The following is a 15598-nucleotide window of genomic DNA, read 5'->3' as shown; positions in this document are numbered from 1 at the left end:
GTTTTGGACAGGGCTGTGTGGGTCTGGATGTCTCTGGGCACTGGGACCCTCGGTTTTGAGTATGGCTGTGTGAGTCTGAATGTCTCTGGGCACTGGGACCCTCAGTTTTGGACATGGCAGTGTTCTGGCAGCAACAATCCAGCTCCCCACGGCTCAGAGGTGGGACAGCTTGAACAGCACCTGGCAACCAGCTGGAAGCCAGGGCTGCCTCAGGGCTCCAGCCCAGGGATGTCACCATCTTGCACAGGGCTCTTGGAGCATTTGGTGTGTGTTTTCCCTCCACTCTTTGTAACAGGACCTTCTCAGAGCAAACAAAGGCACCAAAGAGCTGCTTGTTCAGAACTCCTGGATCCACCAGGGAAAAAAAAAAAAGCCCAGGCTGAGCCCCTGGGTCACCTCCCCATGGAGAACAGGTAGTGGGGCTGTGCCTGCACAGCAGATGCCCCCTCTGTTATTCCCATTGGTGAGAGGGAGACTGCCTGGGGCTGGAGCACAGGCTGGACCCGAGGGCAGACATTTGGGGGTACTGGGCTGTCCCTCTCTCTTCCCCACTTGGTGCTGTCAGAGTTTTGGCAATGTGTGAGCTGGAGGGTCATTGTGCCCATGGCTCTGCAGAGCTGGAGCAGTGACAGGGAATGGTTTCCTGAGCTCAAAGCAGGCCCGTGGGAGGGCCAGGCTGATGCCATGAGCTGTCTCCTGCCACCGCCATGTGTGTAGGTTGGACTCCTGCAGACCACAACAAACAGACCCAAGGAAGTTGTCAGGAAGGCGAATCACCTGCCTGTCCTCAGACTGCCACAGCTCTGGGTGTGAAAGCCCAGGCTCAGTGAGGAGGAACCGAAGCTGAACTGCTCCTCTGTCCAGAATGGGCCTTGGGGCCTGGCACAGAGAGCAGGCAGCACACCGGCCTCAGGTAGGAGACCCTGCTGGGAGAGCTCCATCCAAACCTGAGGCTCCCTCCTGTGTGCTCAGGCAGCTGGCAGAGTGCAGGAAATCCCAGTGGACTGCTGGGAGCCTCCGGGCAGCCCTTGGGGGGCAGAGCTGGGGTGGTGTCTGTCCATGAGGTGACACCCAAGGTGCCCCTTGGCCAGCGGGGTGTCCCAGCACCGCCACCTCCTGAGCTGTGCCTCAGGTGCAGGAGGGGCAGAGCTGGAGCTGGTCATCCAGGGGGAGGAGGCAGCTGTGTGTGTGTGGCAGGGCTGGAGCAGAGCCAGGCAGCAGCTCCTCCCTCCGGTCCAGGCGCAGCTGGGGAGGGTGGCACCTCCTGGGAAAACTCCGCCTGGCTCTTGTTCCTCTCAGTGGTTACCGTGTGACTGACCCTCTGTGCCCCTCTGTGCCCGCAGTGTACGTCGTGGAGGAGCGGCGGAGGGACGACACGGGCGAGAGCGCCTGCCTGACAGCCTGCTGGACCGCGCTGTGCTGCTGCTGCCTCTGGGACATGCTGACCTGAGCCGCCCGCCGCCCGCAGAGCGCTATGCAGCCTCCCCACTCCTGCCCCCCGACTTCTTTTTTTCTGTTACTGTAATCAACTGCTCTGCTTTGCACAGCCAAGAGGTTCCCGTCTGTCCGTCCTAGCGCCTTGTCGGGGGTGGGGGGGTGCAACTCCTTTATTTTAGTAAAGGAAAAGGAGAAAAAAAAAAAAAACCCTTTTTAACATTTCTAAGACTTTTGTTGTAACTTTGAAGAATGTGCTGATGGTGTATTTCAGCCAAAGGCATTCTGATGAAATGTATATTTACCAGTTGAGATTTTCCTAGCCCTAGAGACAAAGACATACGCAATAATTAAAGCCAACAGTTGATTTTCTTCGCTAGGTCCCGGCTGTTTCAGTCAATCTGTCCGTGCAGGGGCAGTGTCCCCTGGTGCTGTCTGTCCTCAGCCCCCCGCGGGCACTGGCTCTGCAGGTGGGAGTCCTGGGTCTGGCACCTCCAACCCCCTCATCCCACACCGGGCAGCACAATTGGGTTTTCATCCCTCGGGACTGGGCGGGCACGTCCCCTTCTGGGACCAGCGCCCTCTCCAGCAGCTCCTGGAGAAGCACAGGCTGAGCTGCTGCAGCTCTTGGGGAAGGACTGATCCCAAGCTGTGATCCGTCATCCCCTGCTGCAGAGCAGGGGGTAAATTAATGGGTAAGAAGATACAAGGCCATGGATTAATTTAGTGCAGAAGATTTAGAGCTGAAGCTGTTCCATGGCACGCCTGGCCAGAAGAGGGATAAAAAGCTTTTGTCTGCAGAAAAGTGGGAAAACCTGCTGCTGGTCCCAGGGAGTCACATCCTACTGCCCCCCCAGCCTTGGGACCAAACCTGATGCACACACCAGCTTTGCTTTGCAGTGCCCGGAGAACACCCAGGGATCTTGGATCTGTTTGCAAGGGGCACTGCTCTCGCTGTCCCTCAGATGGCCCTGGTGCTCTGTGCACCTTGACTCAGAGCTCAGCAGTGCAAGTTTGGGGCTCTGGTCTGGGGTTTGGAGTGGATGAGAGCCCCTGGCAGCTGCCTGTCCCCAGGAGCCTTAATGCCCCTTTCCTGCCCCCCTGCAGCCCTAAGCTCAGCTCTGTGGCTGGGTTCCCAGAGCTCCCAGGAACGGGTGCTGTCACCTTCCCTGTCACTGTCACCTCCCTGGCAGCTTGGCAGCTGCAGGGGCACAGGAGGGGAGTCCCTGGCTCACCCTCCTCCGTGGGTGGGAGGGAAGTGGAGTGTTGGGTTGCTCTGTGCCCATGACCCTCCATGCCCCCTCCAGCCCTGTGCTCCCCCCTGCCCCCAACCTGGCCTTGCCTCTTCCCAGCCAAGGGAATGGCTCTGTCCCTGCCAGGCCCGAGGGAGCCCCAGCCCTGCACACTCCCCTCAGCTCCTTGCCCTGTCTTGGGTGCAGCAGGAGCTGCTCTCAGCAGGGGAGGGGGTGAGGACTCTGTTTTCCTGCTCTGGCACCTGTCCCAGACACCAACCAAGTGGCTGCAGCAGCACTCTGGGTGCCACAGTGCCCGTCCTTGGGGACAGGCAGGGCACGTCACATCTCCCATGCTCCAGCAGGAAGGGCCACCCCAGCTCCCAGCACCCCAGCTGCCTGGGCTGTGGGAGAGCTCAGGCTCTGCCAGTCCCCAGTGGGCCTGGGCACCCCTTCCCCATCCCAGTGCCAGGGCAGGGCAGAGGGTGAAGCTCTGGCAGCCTCTGCAGTGGGGAGTCTCTGGCCACTGCACCAGAAAGGGGCTGACCCACCTGGCCAGTCCTATGCCCTGCAACCCAAATGGGGACAACCTGACCCAGGGCCCACCTGTTTCCCCACCCCAGCACCTGGAAGAGACGCCAGGACACATGGAAACCGAGGTTGGGAAGTGGCAGATGTGGCTGCTCGCAGTGGGTGATGGGATGAAGCAGGTCTGCACACACACACAGGAGCTCAGAGTCCCCCTGGGAAGGGAGCCCACCCACAGCCCACCCAGGGGCCTCCCAGCCCCACCAGCCCCTCACAGGCCCATCCCCAGCCCTGGCAGAGCCCATGGGCACAGTGCAGGCAGGAACCCGACCAAGATGCCTTGTTCAGGGCCTTTCCCAGGACTGCCCCACAGAGCTGCAGCCCCGTGTCCAGCCTACAACCCATCCCAGGGCAGCCTCCAGATCACCTGTGGGGTTACAGGGCTGATACCTGGGAGTGGGACACTTACTTGGATGCAAACTGTTTGGGATTGCACAGGACTTGTTATGGGATGTTTCGGGGAGGCCCCCAAGGTGCAGGTGATTTTTAGGAGGAAGTGTGGGAAAGCAGTGAGGTGTGGGGCCCTGCAGGGTGTTGGTGACCCCCTGGTCATTGCTCTTGTCCAGCACCTGATCCCCCCAGTCTGTCTGAGCTTATCGAATTCCTCCCAAACGCTCTCCCGCCCGGGGCTCCCTCCCTGCCCGTGTGTGTGCAGGGTGTGAGAGCTCCAGGGAGGAGCGGCCCCGTGTCCGTGGGGCAGCCGTGGGATCACCGGCGGAGGTGACACGGGACCCGCTGGTGACACAGCTGGTGGTTTGGGAACCCGGGGGCAGCGAAAGGCCGTCCCAAAGTGTGGCAGCAGCCGCGTGCCCGTGGGATGAGAGCGCGGGGGTCGGCACAGGACCGGGTAACTCCTGCCCGGCTCCAAGATCCCGGGAGGAGCGGGCGGGGGCCGGGCAGGTGCAGTTCCCGCAGGGGCCACACGGTGGCGATGTCCCCTCGCGCCCGGGAGTGCGGAGCGACCGGGACAGCGGGAATGGCCGGGAGAGAGGGAATGGCCTGGGACAGTGGGAATGACACGGGAGAGAGGGAATGACACGGGAGAGAGGGAATAACACAGGACAGCGGGAATGGCCTGGGACACTGGGAATGACACGGGAGAGAGGGAATGGCCCTGGACAGCTGGAATGGCCGGGAGAGAGGGAATGACAAGGGACAGTGGGAATGGCCCTGGACAGCTGGAATGGCTGGGAGAGAGGGAATGACACGGGACAGCGGGAATGGCCTGGGACAGTGGGAATGACACGGGAGAGAGGGAATGACAAGGGACAGCGGGAATGGCCGGGAGAGAGGGAATGACACAGGAGAGAGGGAATGACACGGAAGAGAGGGAATGGCATGGGACAGCAGGAATGGCCTGGGACACTGGGAATAACACAGGAGAGAGGGAATGACATGGGACACTGGGAATGACACGGGACAGCGGGAATGGCCTGGGACAGTAGGAATGACACAAGACAGCGGGAATGTCCTGGGACAGTGGGAATAACACGGGAGAGAGGGAATGGCCCTGGACAGCAGGAATGGCCTGGGACACTGGGAATGACACAGGACAGCGGGAATGGCATGGGACACTGGGAATGACACGGGACAGTGGGAATGGCCTGGGAGAGGGAAAGGCACGGGAGAGCAGGAATGACCGGGACAGCAGGAATGACACAGGAGAGTGGGAATGGCCCGGGAGAGTGGGAATGACCCAGGAGAGAGGGAATGGCCCAGGACAGCAGGAATGGCCTGGGACAGCAGGAATGACCAGGACAGCTGGAACGGCCCAGGAGAATGGGAATGGCCCAGGACAGTGGGAACAGCCCAGGACAGCAGAAATGGCCTGGGACAGTGGGAATGACCACCCAGCATGGGCTGGCTGGGTCCATGCTCATGTCCGTGTTCCATGACCATGTCTGTGCCCATGCCCATGCCTATGTCCATATACATGCCCATGTCCATATACATGCCCATGCCCATGCCCATGTCCATGTCCGTGTCTGCCCGTGCCAGCCCTCCCAGCCTCCCTCTTCCCCCCACCACTGCTCTCCAGCAGGACCCCTCCACCAGCCTCCCCCAGTGCCCACGCTGGGCAGCACTCAGGGGGTGTCTGCAGGACGAGGGCACAGCTGCTCCAGGGCAGCAGGATTCCCTGCAGGCCACTCACCCCAAATCCCACCACACCCCCCCGGGAGAGCAGCCAGAGAGACACGAGTTTTATTGAGGTGGGGAAGGAGGGGGCAGGCTGTGGGGATCAGCCCAGGGCACCCAGGGGTGCCACTACTGTGCCCTGCGGGCCATCAGCATCTCCCGGATATTGTCTTCTGCTTCCTTCACACTCCGCTCCAGGTACGACTTCTTCTGCTGCAAGGCAGAAAGCAGAGGAGAGTCAGGGTCCCCCAGCACACACCAGGGCCCACGGCCACCCAGGCAGAGCTGACCCAGCCACCCCCCACCCTGGCGGTGTCCCCACGTGGGGACAGTGGTTACACGTTCCCAGAGGCACAGGGGCAGTGGAAATGTTTTACACAGACTTTGAATTTTGTTCCCACTGAAACCTCCTCTGCAAAAAAGTGGGAGAAATGAACCACAGCAAGGAAGGAAATCAAATCAGATCCTGTAACTCCTGGAGCCCAGAGAGGGACTGCTGAGGCCTCCTTATGGAGACACAGCAAAACTCCCTCCTTGGGCACAAAAGGCTCTTTTTCCCAGCTAGGCCATTTTCTAACCCCAGACCCTCCTTTCTATCAGAAATTCCCTGGCATAGTCACCAAATACGTGTGTTTCCTTAATCATCTGTAATTAGGCTGGGCTTGGCAGGGAAGCAGCCCCAAGCCGTGCATCCCAAGATAGGAATTCAGCATGCAGCGTTTTTTCCTGCTAGTCTGGGTGCTCCTCTGTGACTGGAAAAATCAGCACTTGGCTCTCCTGACTATTTTCTCTGGGTTTCCAAACAACAGACACAACAGTCTCCTCCAGCAGCGTTGCTGTGAGCAGGGGTGGGCCCACTCCATGACTGGATGGGGGGCCTTGGGAATCTCCCCAGAGCTGGGCTCACCCTCGGTGGCACCTGCAGCACCACTGGCACAGGGTCTGCTGTCCTCACAAGGGGCTGGGGGACACTTTGGCACAGCCCCACACAAGCCCAGGGAGCTTGTATTGATAAGCACTGGCAGGATTGTTATTGAATTCCAGAGTCCAGGTCGCAGCCCAGACCATCCTGCCATGGGCACCTTCCCAGGAGGTGAGCACCAGGAGCCCAGGATGGCAGGAATGGCCCCCAAAGGCCACCCAAACCAAGCACAGGTGAAGGGCAAGAACAGCTGATGCTGCCCTGAGAGCCTCACCCCAATTCCTGTGATCCCACAGGATCACAGGACCTCTGTCCCTCCATGGACCACTGTCCCTCCATCCCCTGCTGTCACATGGCTGCACACTCAGCTGGAATGCCTATGCCATGAGGACAACCCTCCCAGCCCTGTTCCTAAAGGCTGAAGAGTTTTTATTTAAACACTAAAGGTTGTTGGTGACATCCAGGGCCAGGGATACAGCCAAGGAAGGGCTCCTTGTCCCTCTCCCGGGGTCCCTCTCGCTGACAGGAACTGCTTTTGAGGAAACCACAGGGAGAGGAAGAACAGCCACGGGTTCCCACTGTCAGTGAGTCAGTGACACACCAGCAGGACTCTGTCACCGCCACACTGTCCCCACACTGCCCGGAAAGGCATCGAGGGATTTCACACATAGGGAACTGAGCCTGAAGGCTGCAAGAGGTCACAGAGCCTGAAAAACCCTCGTGGGTCCGAGCTCTGCTGACCAGAGCAGAGTGGCAGCAGTGGAGCTGACTTCTGGTCAGTCATTTATTGCTAAAACCACTTTTTAACGCCATTAAATTAGCCTGTGAAATGGTTCTGCCTTTCTGCCCTCTCCCCTGCCATGTCCCCCATGGACCCACAATGCCCATTTCTGCACAGGGACATGCTCTGCCCTCCCAGGGGAGCAGGGCTGCCAAAGCTGCACAGCCCGTGGCAAAGGCACAGGGTTTAATGCCATTTCTGTACTCAAGCAGCACCAGCAGCCTGAGGCAGGTGAGGATTGAGGGAAATTTTTCTTTCCCTCAATCACCCTCCTTGGTCACACAGTGTCTGGGATGAGAGGATCTGGGCTGGTCCCAACACTTTTACTCCTTCCTTGCAGAAGCAGCCTGCAGGGAGTCCCATCCCTGGGCTCCAGGAGCATCACTTGGGCATCCAGTGAGCCCTGCACCCGCAGCTGGGGGGCTGCAAACTTTCCAATGAAAAGTGAAAAGTGCCGGAGCCAGCGCGGTGGCTGATCCCACTCTGACCCCCGGATCACGGGCAGCGAGGAGCAGACGGGCGCCACATTTTCCGAGACACGTGGCACAAACGAGGTGTTCCTTCCCCAGGAACTGCAGCCCGGTTTCTGCTTCGGCAATCACCGGAGAAGCAGCAGGAGCCCGCGTGCAAACCCCTCCTCACCGCGATTACTGGGGTCTAGACAGGAAACTCCGTCTCTCCCGCCGAGCGAGGGCTGACACACGCTCTGCCTACTCACACCAGAGCCCAGAGACACGGCAGCGCAGCTCTGAAGTCACGCTGGAGGCTGTTCCGGTCCAGCCAGACCTGCCAGGCTGGTGGTATCTGTTCCCTGAACACCACCCTGCATCCCAAACCCCACCTCCAGCTTCCCCAGCTCACAGCTTTCATCTGCCTGGACTTGCAGCTCTAGTTAACCCTTTGTCCTCTGAGCACCTGGTTTGGGCTTCACCTCAGCACCCTCTGAGCTGATGCATTTCCCTGGGAAGGTGTGTTCGCCCCTCCAGGTGGATCCTCCTCTGCTACCACAGCAACCACAGCCCGCGGGAATTCACAGTGCAACACCACAACTGCGGTGCTGGTTCGGGTCCCTCATTAACCTAAAGGTGGCTGCTGCTGTCTGCAGCCTCTGATTTCACTTCTAGAGCTGTAGCTCCAGTGCTCACCAGTCAGGAGCCCAAGGGAACGTGGCAGCAGCCCCAGGGGACACGGCAGCAGACCTAGGGGACATGGCAGCAGCCCCAGGGAACGTGGCAGCAGCCCCAGGGGACGTGGTAGCACACTGGCCCACCGGCTTTGGTGACTGCATAACCTGCAAGCTGCTGATCCAGAGCTCCTGCCCACTCACCACACCAGTGCCCTGAGCTGCCCCCACCCTCCCCCAGCCTCTGTAGGCCTCTGGCCACCTAAAGTGGGTACCCAAACCAGCCCCAGATGCCACTGCCTGAGCCCCAGAAATCCAGGGAAGGACAGAGAAAGGAGACTGGCTTTGGGAAGGTGGTGGAGGGAAGTAGCCACATGACACTGAGCTCCCAGAAAAGCCCCAGCTCCTGGCTGGGTCAGGCTCTGCAGGAGGCTGGGCAGTGCCCCGGGGTCTGTTGCCCTGCAGTCACACCGGGAGTGTGGCAAGGCATTGATGAGGAAACACGGAGGGCACGGCAGGAAGCAGCTGATGTGTCAGCCGAGGGCTCTGGCTGCAGCAAGGGGCCAATTCCTCCTCCTGGGGCACGACTCCCACAGCCACTTGCTATAGAGATTTTATTTTACCACAGTGCAGAACACACTTGTGGGGTGTTGCTGAAGCTTATTTCAGAAGAACAGCCTCTGACCAACCCCTGCCAGCCCCCGCTGCTCCCAGGAAAAGGCCAGTGTGTTCCCATGACCCAGACACAGCTCACTCAAAAAGGGAGGGATGACCTGGGACTGCAGGTCCTGTCAGAGCTGGAGAAGCTTCTCCCCCACAAAGTGAGAAAAGGGAGCTGGAAGCTGCATGGAACAGGGCACGTGGGAAGGGAGAATTAATTGCAGCTACACATTTCCAGGTGGACAGCACGCTTTGCACGCACTCCAAAACCGAGCCAGCTGACCTGCCCCAGCACAGGACAAGCTCTTGCATCCTCACACGTTCCCACCACAGGCCACCCACCAGCTCCCATCCACTCCCTTATCTGTGGTGACAGCCCCCTGATTCCCTCCTGCCCCTCACAGAAAGGGCTCTGCCATCTGCACTGAGACCAACACAGAGCCACTGCCCCAACCCAGCTGGGTCTGGGCCTCCTGCAGAACATCTGAGAGGGTGCAAAGCCATGGAAGATGCCCCCAAAAACCCAGTGCAGTCAATGTCTCCCAGCCCACAGTTTCCCAATTTCTTTAAGCTAATCCTACTGCCAGCAACAGTCCCTTCCCCAGCCAGGAAGGGCTGCAGCACTTGGGAACGAGACAAACCACAGCCCTGATGATCTGTCTCAAAACTAGCCCCAAAGGAAGTGTTCTCACCTAAATCTGCTTTCTGGATGGAAGCAGGCTTGCCATGCTAATGACTGCCTGGCACTGGGATGGAGGGATGGAAGAGATGACCAAGGACTCCTCCTTGGGCAGCAGAGCCAACCCCACAGGCTGGGCCTCCCACCACCTCCTGGGGGCCCAGGAGCTGGGATCTGCACCTCTCCTGCCCCTGACTGCAGATGTACCACCAACCTGGCCCATACTCTCCCCTTCAAGCTCCTGGGAGCCTTCCCCACTTCCAAGGCTTGCTGTAGCCTCCCTAAACCAGGCAAGGGGTGGACCTGTGTGTGGTCAGTACAGCTGTAAAAACACCACCTCCCATGTCATCAGAGATGCGGCCAAAAATAGGACTGGCCACTCACACAGCCCCATCTGACAGGCAACACATGTGCACCTCCCAGGAACCCTTCCCAGGAGGAAGGGTGGCTGTGCAGCCGACAGCTCCACCAACAGAGCCACAGGGCCTATCAGGGAAGGTACCACCACAGAAACACAGGCTGGAAAAGACTTCTGATATCATCAAGTCCAGCCTCTGACCCAACACTACCTTGTCACCCAGACCATGGCACTCAGTGACACGTCCAGTCTCTTCTTAAACACCTACAGGGATGGTGACTCCACCACCTCCCTGGGCAGCCCATTCCAATAGCTGATCACTCTCTGTACAACATTTCTTCCTAATATCCAACCTAAACCTCCCCTGGCACAGCTTAAGACCCAGCCCTCTTGTCCTACTGCTGGTTGCCTGGGAGCAGAGCCCGATGACCACCTAGCTGCAGCCTCCTGTCAGGGAGTTGTAGAGAGTGATGAGGTCTCCCCTGAGCCTCCTCTTCTCAAGGCTCAACAACCCCAGCTCCCTCAGCTGCTCCTCATAGGACCTGGCAGCTCCAGCCCTGCCTGAAAGGAGGGAGGGAAGAAGAAGAGGGGAGGGCAGGGAGCTGATATCCAATGGCCATGTTGGGATGCAACGCCCACTGCCATGTCCTAGGGAGCTCTGGGGGACTGTAAGCCACGGCTCTGGGGGGTTGCCACCAGCCCCAGCTGGTGTGGGAAGCACACACTCCTGGAAGCACCAGCTCGGCCGGGCTGTGCAGGCAGCACCACAAGCCAGCCCTCGCCGTGCACGCTTCTGACCAAGGCATGCCAGCACAGCCAATCTGCACACCCTGGCACGGGTGGGTACAGCCAAACACTGCCAGGAGACTCGCCCCTGCCATCACCCTGTTCCTCAGCTCTCCCTTGCCCTTCGCTCCCCACCACGAGCAGCGCTCGCTCCCCGACCGGCTCGGCGCTGTTTGCTCTTGGCAGCGGCTGCGGAAAGACTCCATCAAATGCAAACACAATTACAGCTCACACCCTAAGAAGAAAAGGACTTGTGGTTAACAGAAGTGGCCCGTGGCCTTTTGACACGGTAGGGAAGCCACCTCCTGCTCCAGCCTCCCACCTCTGCTCCCGTTGCATCATGCTGCTGGAGAAGCTGGTGCTTCACTAGATGACGCACCGGGATCTTGCATTCCTGGCAGATTAAAGAGCCGGCATCCACAGATTCCACAGCAACAAAAAACTATTAATCAGCTCCTCTTGGATGGGCTTTTGATGATCAAAGCACTGTCTTTCCTCCAGCGCTGTGATTCAGACACCTCTGCCCTCAGGGAGAGCTGGTCAGGCACGGCCAGCCCCGCGTGTGGCAGGGCCTTGCCTCGAGCCAGTGGTTGAGCACAGCATGGTCCAGCATTCCCAAACAGCCCTGTGCTCCCTGTGGGAACAGGCACAGCAGCCCTGCCCATCCATGCTGCGGTTCACCTCCTGCTCACAGGTGAGTTTCCTGTGTCAAGTCGTGGTTTATCACTCAAGGTTGACTTTTGCTCTTCAAATACCATTTCTCTCACATCACCTCAGCAAGAGGCTCAACCCTTGACCTGCAAACACAGATCTGCTTAAGCCCAAACAAAACTGTTCCCATGGAGATGTCAGGATCTAGTATTGGAACATGCCTACTCATTTCAGCCTGTTCTTTCTTCTTCCCCTCCTTTGTTGCTTTTTTTTCGTTGTTTGTTTCTTAAACTGTTTTTCTATGGACTTGTTTTATACCCAGCTTGTGAGAACAAAGTAAGGTGGCAGGTCCCTTCCTAGGGAACACCTCCCTATGGATCACAGCCTGCTTGGCTACCAGCCACCGGATTCTGGCATCCCACTCTCACGCTCAGAGGGCTTCCGTCGAGGAACGCTGTAGTCCCCAGGCATGAGGCAGTGCCTCAAACGGGAGCCCTGACACAGCTCATCTTGTGACACCGTCCCAAAAAACCTGCTGCGAGCCAAGAGCTTCTGTATCCCCCAAAGTTAACTCAAACCATTTCTGGAATTCCCCAAGGGAAAGTGATCAACAGATCCTGAGCTAGAGCTGGGAGCACGGGGGTGGCTGGAGAAGGATCTTTCCTGGGAGGAAGGCAAGTCGTGCTGCCCACGTGCGGGGGGCCAGGCAGGAGGGGCAGCCCGAGCTGCCCTCACTCTTGGGGTCACCACTGCTGCTCAGGGGGCTGGAAATGCCCAAATTCCCTGCAGAGAACAGCACTCCAAGTCGTGCACCCTGGGCAAGGCAAACATTTCAGTCAGCCTGAGACGATGTGCCGAGGACGTGCCCTCTGAGTAACGGGATTTCACTCGGAACCCATGATGGGAAGGAGGTGAACCTGCTGAACAGCACCCAGCTGCTCTTGCTCCGGGAGAAACCAAAATAGTGGGCACCAGCAACGGGGTGGGGTGGGTCTGCAGGCAGCCCTACGCCCTGGTGGGTCCACCCAGCACTGGTCCTCACCCAGTTCAACACCATGGCACATGTACACACTGGGAATTAGCACTCTACAGCAACCACCAAATATTTAGATCTGCTCCAAGACTTTCCAAGCAGAGTTATTGCTCTCAGGAAGTTGCCCAGAGTTTGCTCAAGAGTGAATGATGTGCAATAGGAAGGGAGCCCAGCTGCTTTCTGACGACAGCTGCTGACAGAAGCATCATGATGTCATTTACCTAAGAGGAGAAGTGATGATTCAGACCCTTGGGTTTCCCCTTCCACAAGGTAACGGGGACCCTCAGTCCCTTCAGAACCATCTGGATTTAAGTGTAAGTGAGGACATCAAACATATGAGTGCATGTGCCAACTCAGGAGGATCTTCAGAAGCACCTGCCTGCAGAACTGCTGGTGCAAATCCACCTTTATTGTGTCCCAATCCTACCACAGCACAACCAGCAGGGCTTCCCCCACCGTTATCAAAGTTCCTCGAAACCCTGAGGAACACACTCTGAAAAAGCTAATTTGGGAAAGCCCCCACTGCCTCTCACATTTGGTACCTTTAAGGGGAGAAGGGGCAAGGTAAGGGGCAGAAAGGCTGACAGTCAGGAGGACTTTCTGCCCCAACCTGTGGCAATTGCAGGGACCCACTGTCCCAAGCCACAGGACAGCTCTTCCAGTAGAGCAGGAGACGGTTACTCTTTGTGACTGGGAAATGAGGATTATTCCAGTGAACTCCTGCACCCTACCCTGATGTGAACTACTACAAAAGCAAACCAGTGGGAACCTTTCAGTAGGTGGCAGCAGAAATGTATTATCAGCCCAGAGGATTCCTTTCGGGACACCCCTTCTTGGCACAATTCCCCATTTAGAGCAGCTTCCAGGGGTATGTTGCTTGGGGTCGGATACTGCACCCTCACCTGGCTTATGACAGCAGAGTCAGGTCAAACACAGAGAACTTGGGGAGAGGAAACTCCCCCGGTGCTGAAAACCTCCCTGCTCCGTTTCGGCGGAAGCGTCTCTCACCAAACCACCTCTTGCAAAATGTGGTAAGTTCCCTAACCCAGTGCCTCGGTTTCTGTGGTCCTGCAGAGCCAGTGTGGCTCACCAGGACACCTCCTGGCAATAGGACTTTTGCAAAAACCACACCACACCTTTCAGCCCTTGCAGTCCCCTCCTGGCCAAACGAGGCCACTTCAGAAGAAAAACTACTTCCATAAATTTCAAAGACAAACCAGCAAGAAAAAGATGGTGTCGGCTCCCAAGCAGGCAGCATCCCCCCTCTAATTCGGACCTCCCTGCACTCAAAGCAGCCACGTGGTCACTACCAACACGTTCACCAGCAGAGCAGGGGGTGACCCGGGCATGGGGCCAGCAGGAAGCAGGAGGGCTGCCCCGCATACCTGGGAGCAAGGTGTGGCTTTGTAAAGCTGACTCAGGGCTGGGTCAGGGCTCCCTGACAGGCAGGAGCACGCTTTCCAAATAATCGTTTCCTGTTCTCCCCAGGCGAGATGGAGGAGGAGGAGATGGAAGCAGGATGGAGGTTTATCGGGCACAAACAATCCCCCTCCCCAGAGCTGCCTGGCACAAGGGCCAGCCAAGGAGCCACTGCAGGGGCTGGTGACTAAGGCAAGGACAGCAGTGCTGGGTTTGTGACTAACTATTACTCATGCAAAGAGGAATTTGGAGAGGGACCCACATCCAGCTCGGCTCGTTGCTTTGGATACTTTTGCAGCCATAAGCACAAAGGAGAGCTTTGACAATGAATCAGACCCTGGTTTACAATGACAAAGACAGACTTATCGACCAACTTGGTGTTAAAATTTCAGTGTAATCACAAAAGCAGCTTAATGCTAATCAGAGGAAACAAGACATGTTTTCAGACCCAGATGACTAAATGTAGGCTCCTGGATGGACAAAACTATTTAAAGACAGCAGCAGAAGTGGGTTTTTTAATTAATCATAATGTATTTCACTTTCCTCTGAATTACAAAGGAATGTGAGTGTACTGGCAACAGTTGCTTGAAAAGCAAGTTGTTTGGGGTTTTTATAAATCAAGAGCAACCCTCTCCCAAAAAACCCCCTAAAACGAGTTCTGGGATACCTTTATTTCGACAGCATGTCTAAAACTAGCCTCTAAAAGAAGTTAAAAGGAAGCAAACAACCCCCATGTTAATTATTCTCCTGCTTTTAAAATCTACAATTATCCACCTAAAAATAAAGTAGGAACAGCGAAAGCAAAGAGTCATCAAATTCCAGTTCTCCCTTCATGAAGCCTTTGCCCTCTCAGCTGGTTTGTGTGCTTACTTTGAAGTCTGCAGTGCAGGGAAGACTAACAAAGAATTACTAATTAAGCAACCACTTGCAAAAATCTGTGAGTTTGAAAACTTGTTGCGGTGAATGATTGGTCCACATAGGAGATCCAGCCTTGCCAATGCATACCCACACATGTGATGATATAAATACACGTCATTCCACTCACATCAGCATCACCCCACAACCATTCTTCACAAAAAGGTGGTGAGATACTAAGGTTTTTATAAGCCATCCCAGGTCTAAGGCCATAGATGACCCTTCTGGAGAGCTGGGAATCCCCTCTGAAATGCGAGGGTTTCTTTTCCCTGTGCCTCTTAAGATTCCGAAGTCGTGTTTTGTAACCAGTGGTTTGTGCACTATTTAACACATGACAAGCTTCTTACACAATTTTCAAAGCAGAACATACTGTTATTTGATCTTTATCAAACAAATCTAGCAGACGAGTAAGAGCCAGTACCTAAACAAACCAACCTCCCTCCCTGTGAGGACTGAGGAGCACTTGTTGCTTTTAAGAGCTGCAAGGTGCTCACTGCACACAACCGACTTCCATCTGTCTGGGATGAGGGATGACTCAATCAGACAACAGAGAAACAGCCCAAAACACCCATGAAGTTCAGAACACAATCCGTTTGCCACCCTCACTTTTGACAAACAACAGTCAGACAGACCACAAGCCTCTTAACATTAAGAAGTGAAGTCAGAGATTCCTCACAGCTGTGAAGGCTGCCATCAGCAGTCAGTTTAGTAGAGAGGAAGAATTAGAGCAGCATTAGCTATGCCCTAATTCCTCCAGTTTTTACCTTAAATTTATATGGCCCCAGCCCAATGTCAGAGGGCCTCTCCACAAAGCAGGATTTTGTGCTTGTAGTGTTAACTCTGTGTCCATTACACTCTCAACCTCCTCACTGTTTTATCAT

At 56.6% G+C, this 15598-nt stretch overlaps 2 protein-coding genes across 4 annotated transcripts in view; one reads left to right on the top strand and one right to left on the bottom strand.

Moving 5' to 3' along the window:
- Nucleotides 1-1813, top strand: part of CYSTM1 (cysteine rich transmembrane module containing 1) — a 22528-nt gene extending 20715 nt beyond the window's left edge. For all 3 annotated transcript variants that reach the window (XM_027643156.1, XM_027643157.1, XM_027643155.1), the window contains exon 3: nt 1344-1813. In XM_027643156.1, the coding sequence (XP_027498957.1) occupies nt 1344-1450 (107 nt within the window). In that variant the 3' untranslated portion in view covers nt 1451-1813. The remainder of the gene's footprint in view (nt 1-1343) is intronic.
- Nucleotides 1814-5439: 3626 nt separating this feature from the next.
- Nucleotides 5440-15598, bottom strand: part of PFDN1 (prefoldin subunit 1) — a 33027-nt gene continuing 22868 nt past the window's right edge. The window contains exon 4 of the mRNA XM_027643154.1: nt 5440-5603. Coding sequence (XP_027498955.1) covers nt 5520-5603 — 84 coding nt within the window. The 3' untranslated portion in view covers nt 5440-5519. The remainder of the gene's footprint in view (nt 5604-15598) is intronic.

The sequence above is a fragment of the Corapipo altera genome, unplaced genomic scaffold, assembly GCF_003945725.1.
Source record: "Corapipo altera isolate COAL_440 unplaced genomic scaffold, ASM394572v1 75, whole genome shotgun sequence".
Classification (NCBI taxonomy): Eukaryota; Metazoa; Chordata; class Aves; order Passeriformes; family Pipridae; genus Corapipo; species Corapipo altera.
The sequence above is the reverse complement of the archived record's forward strand: the minus strand, read 5'-3'. Positions and strand labels throughout refer to the sequence as shown.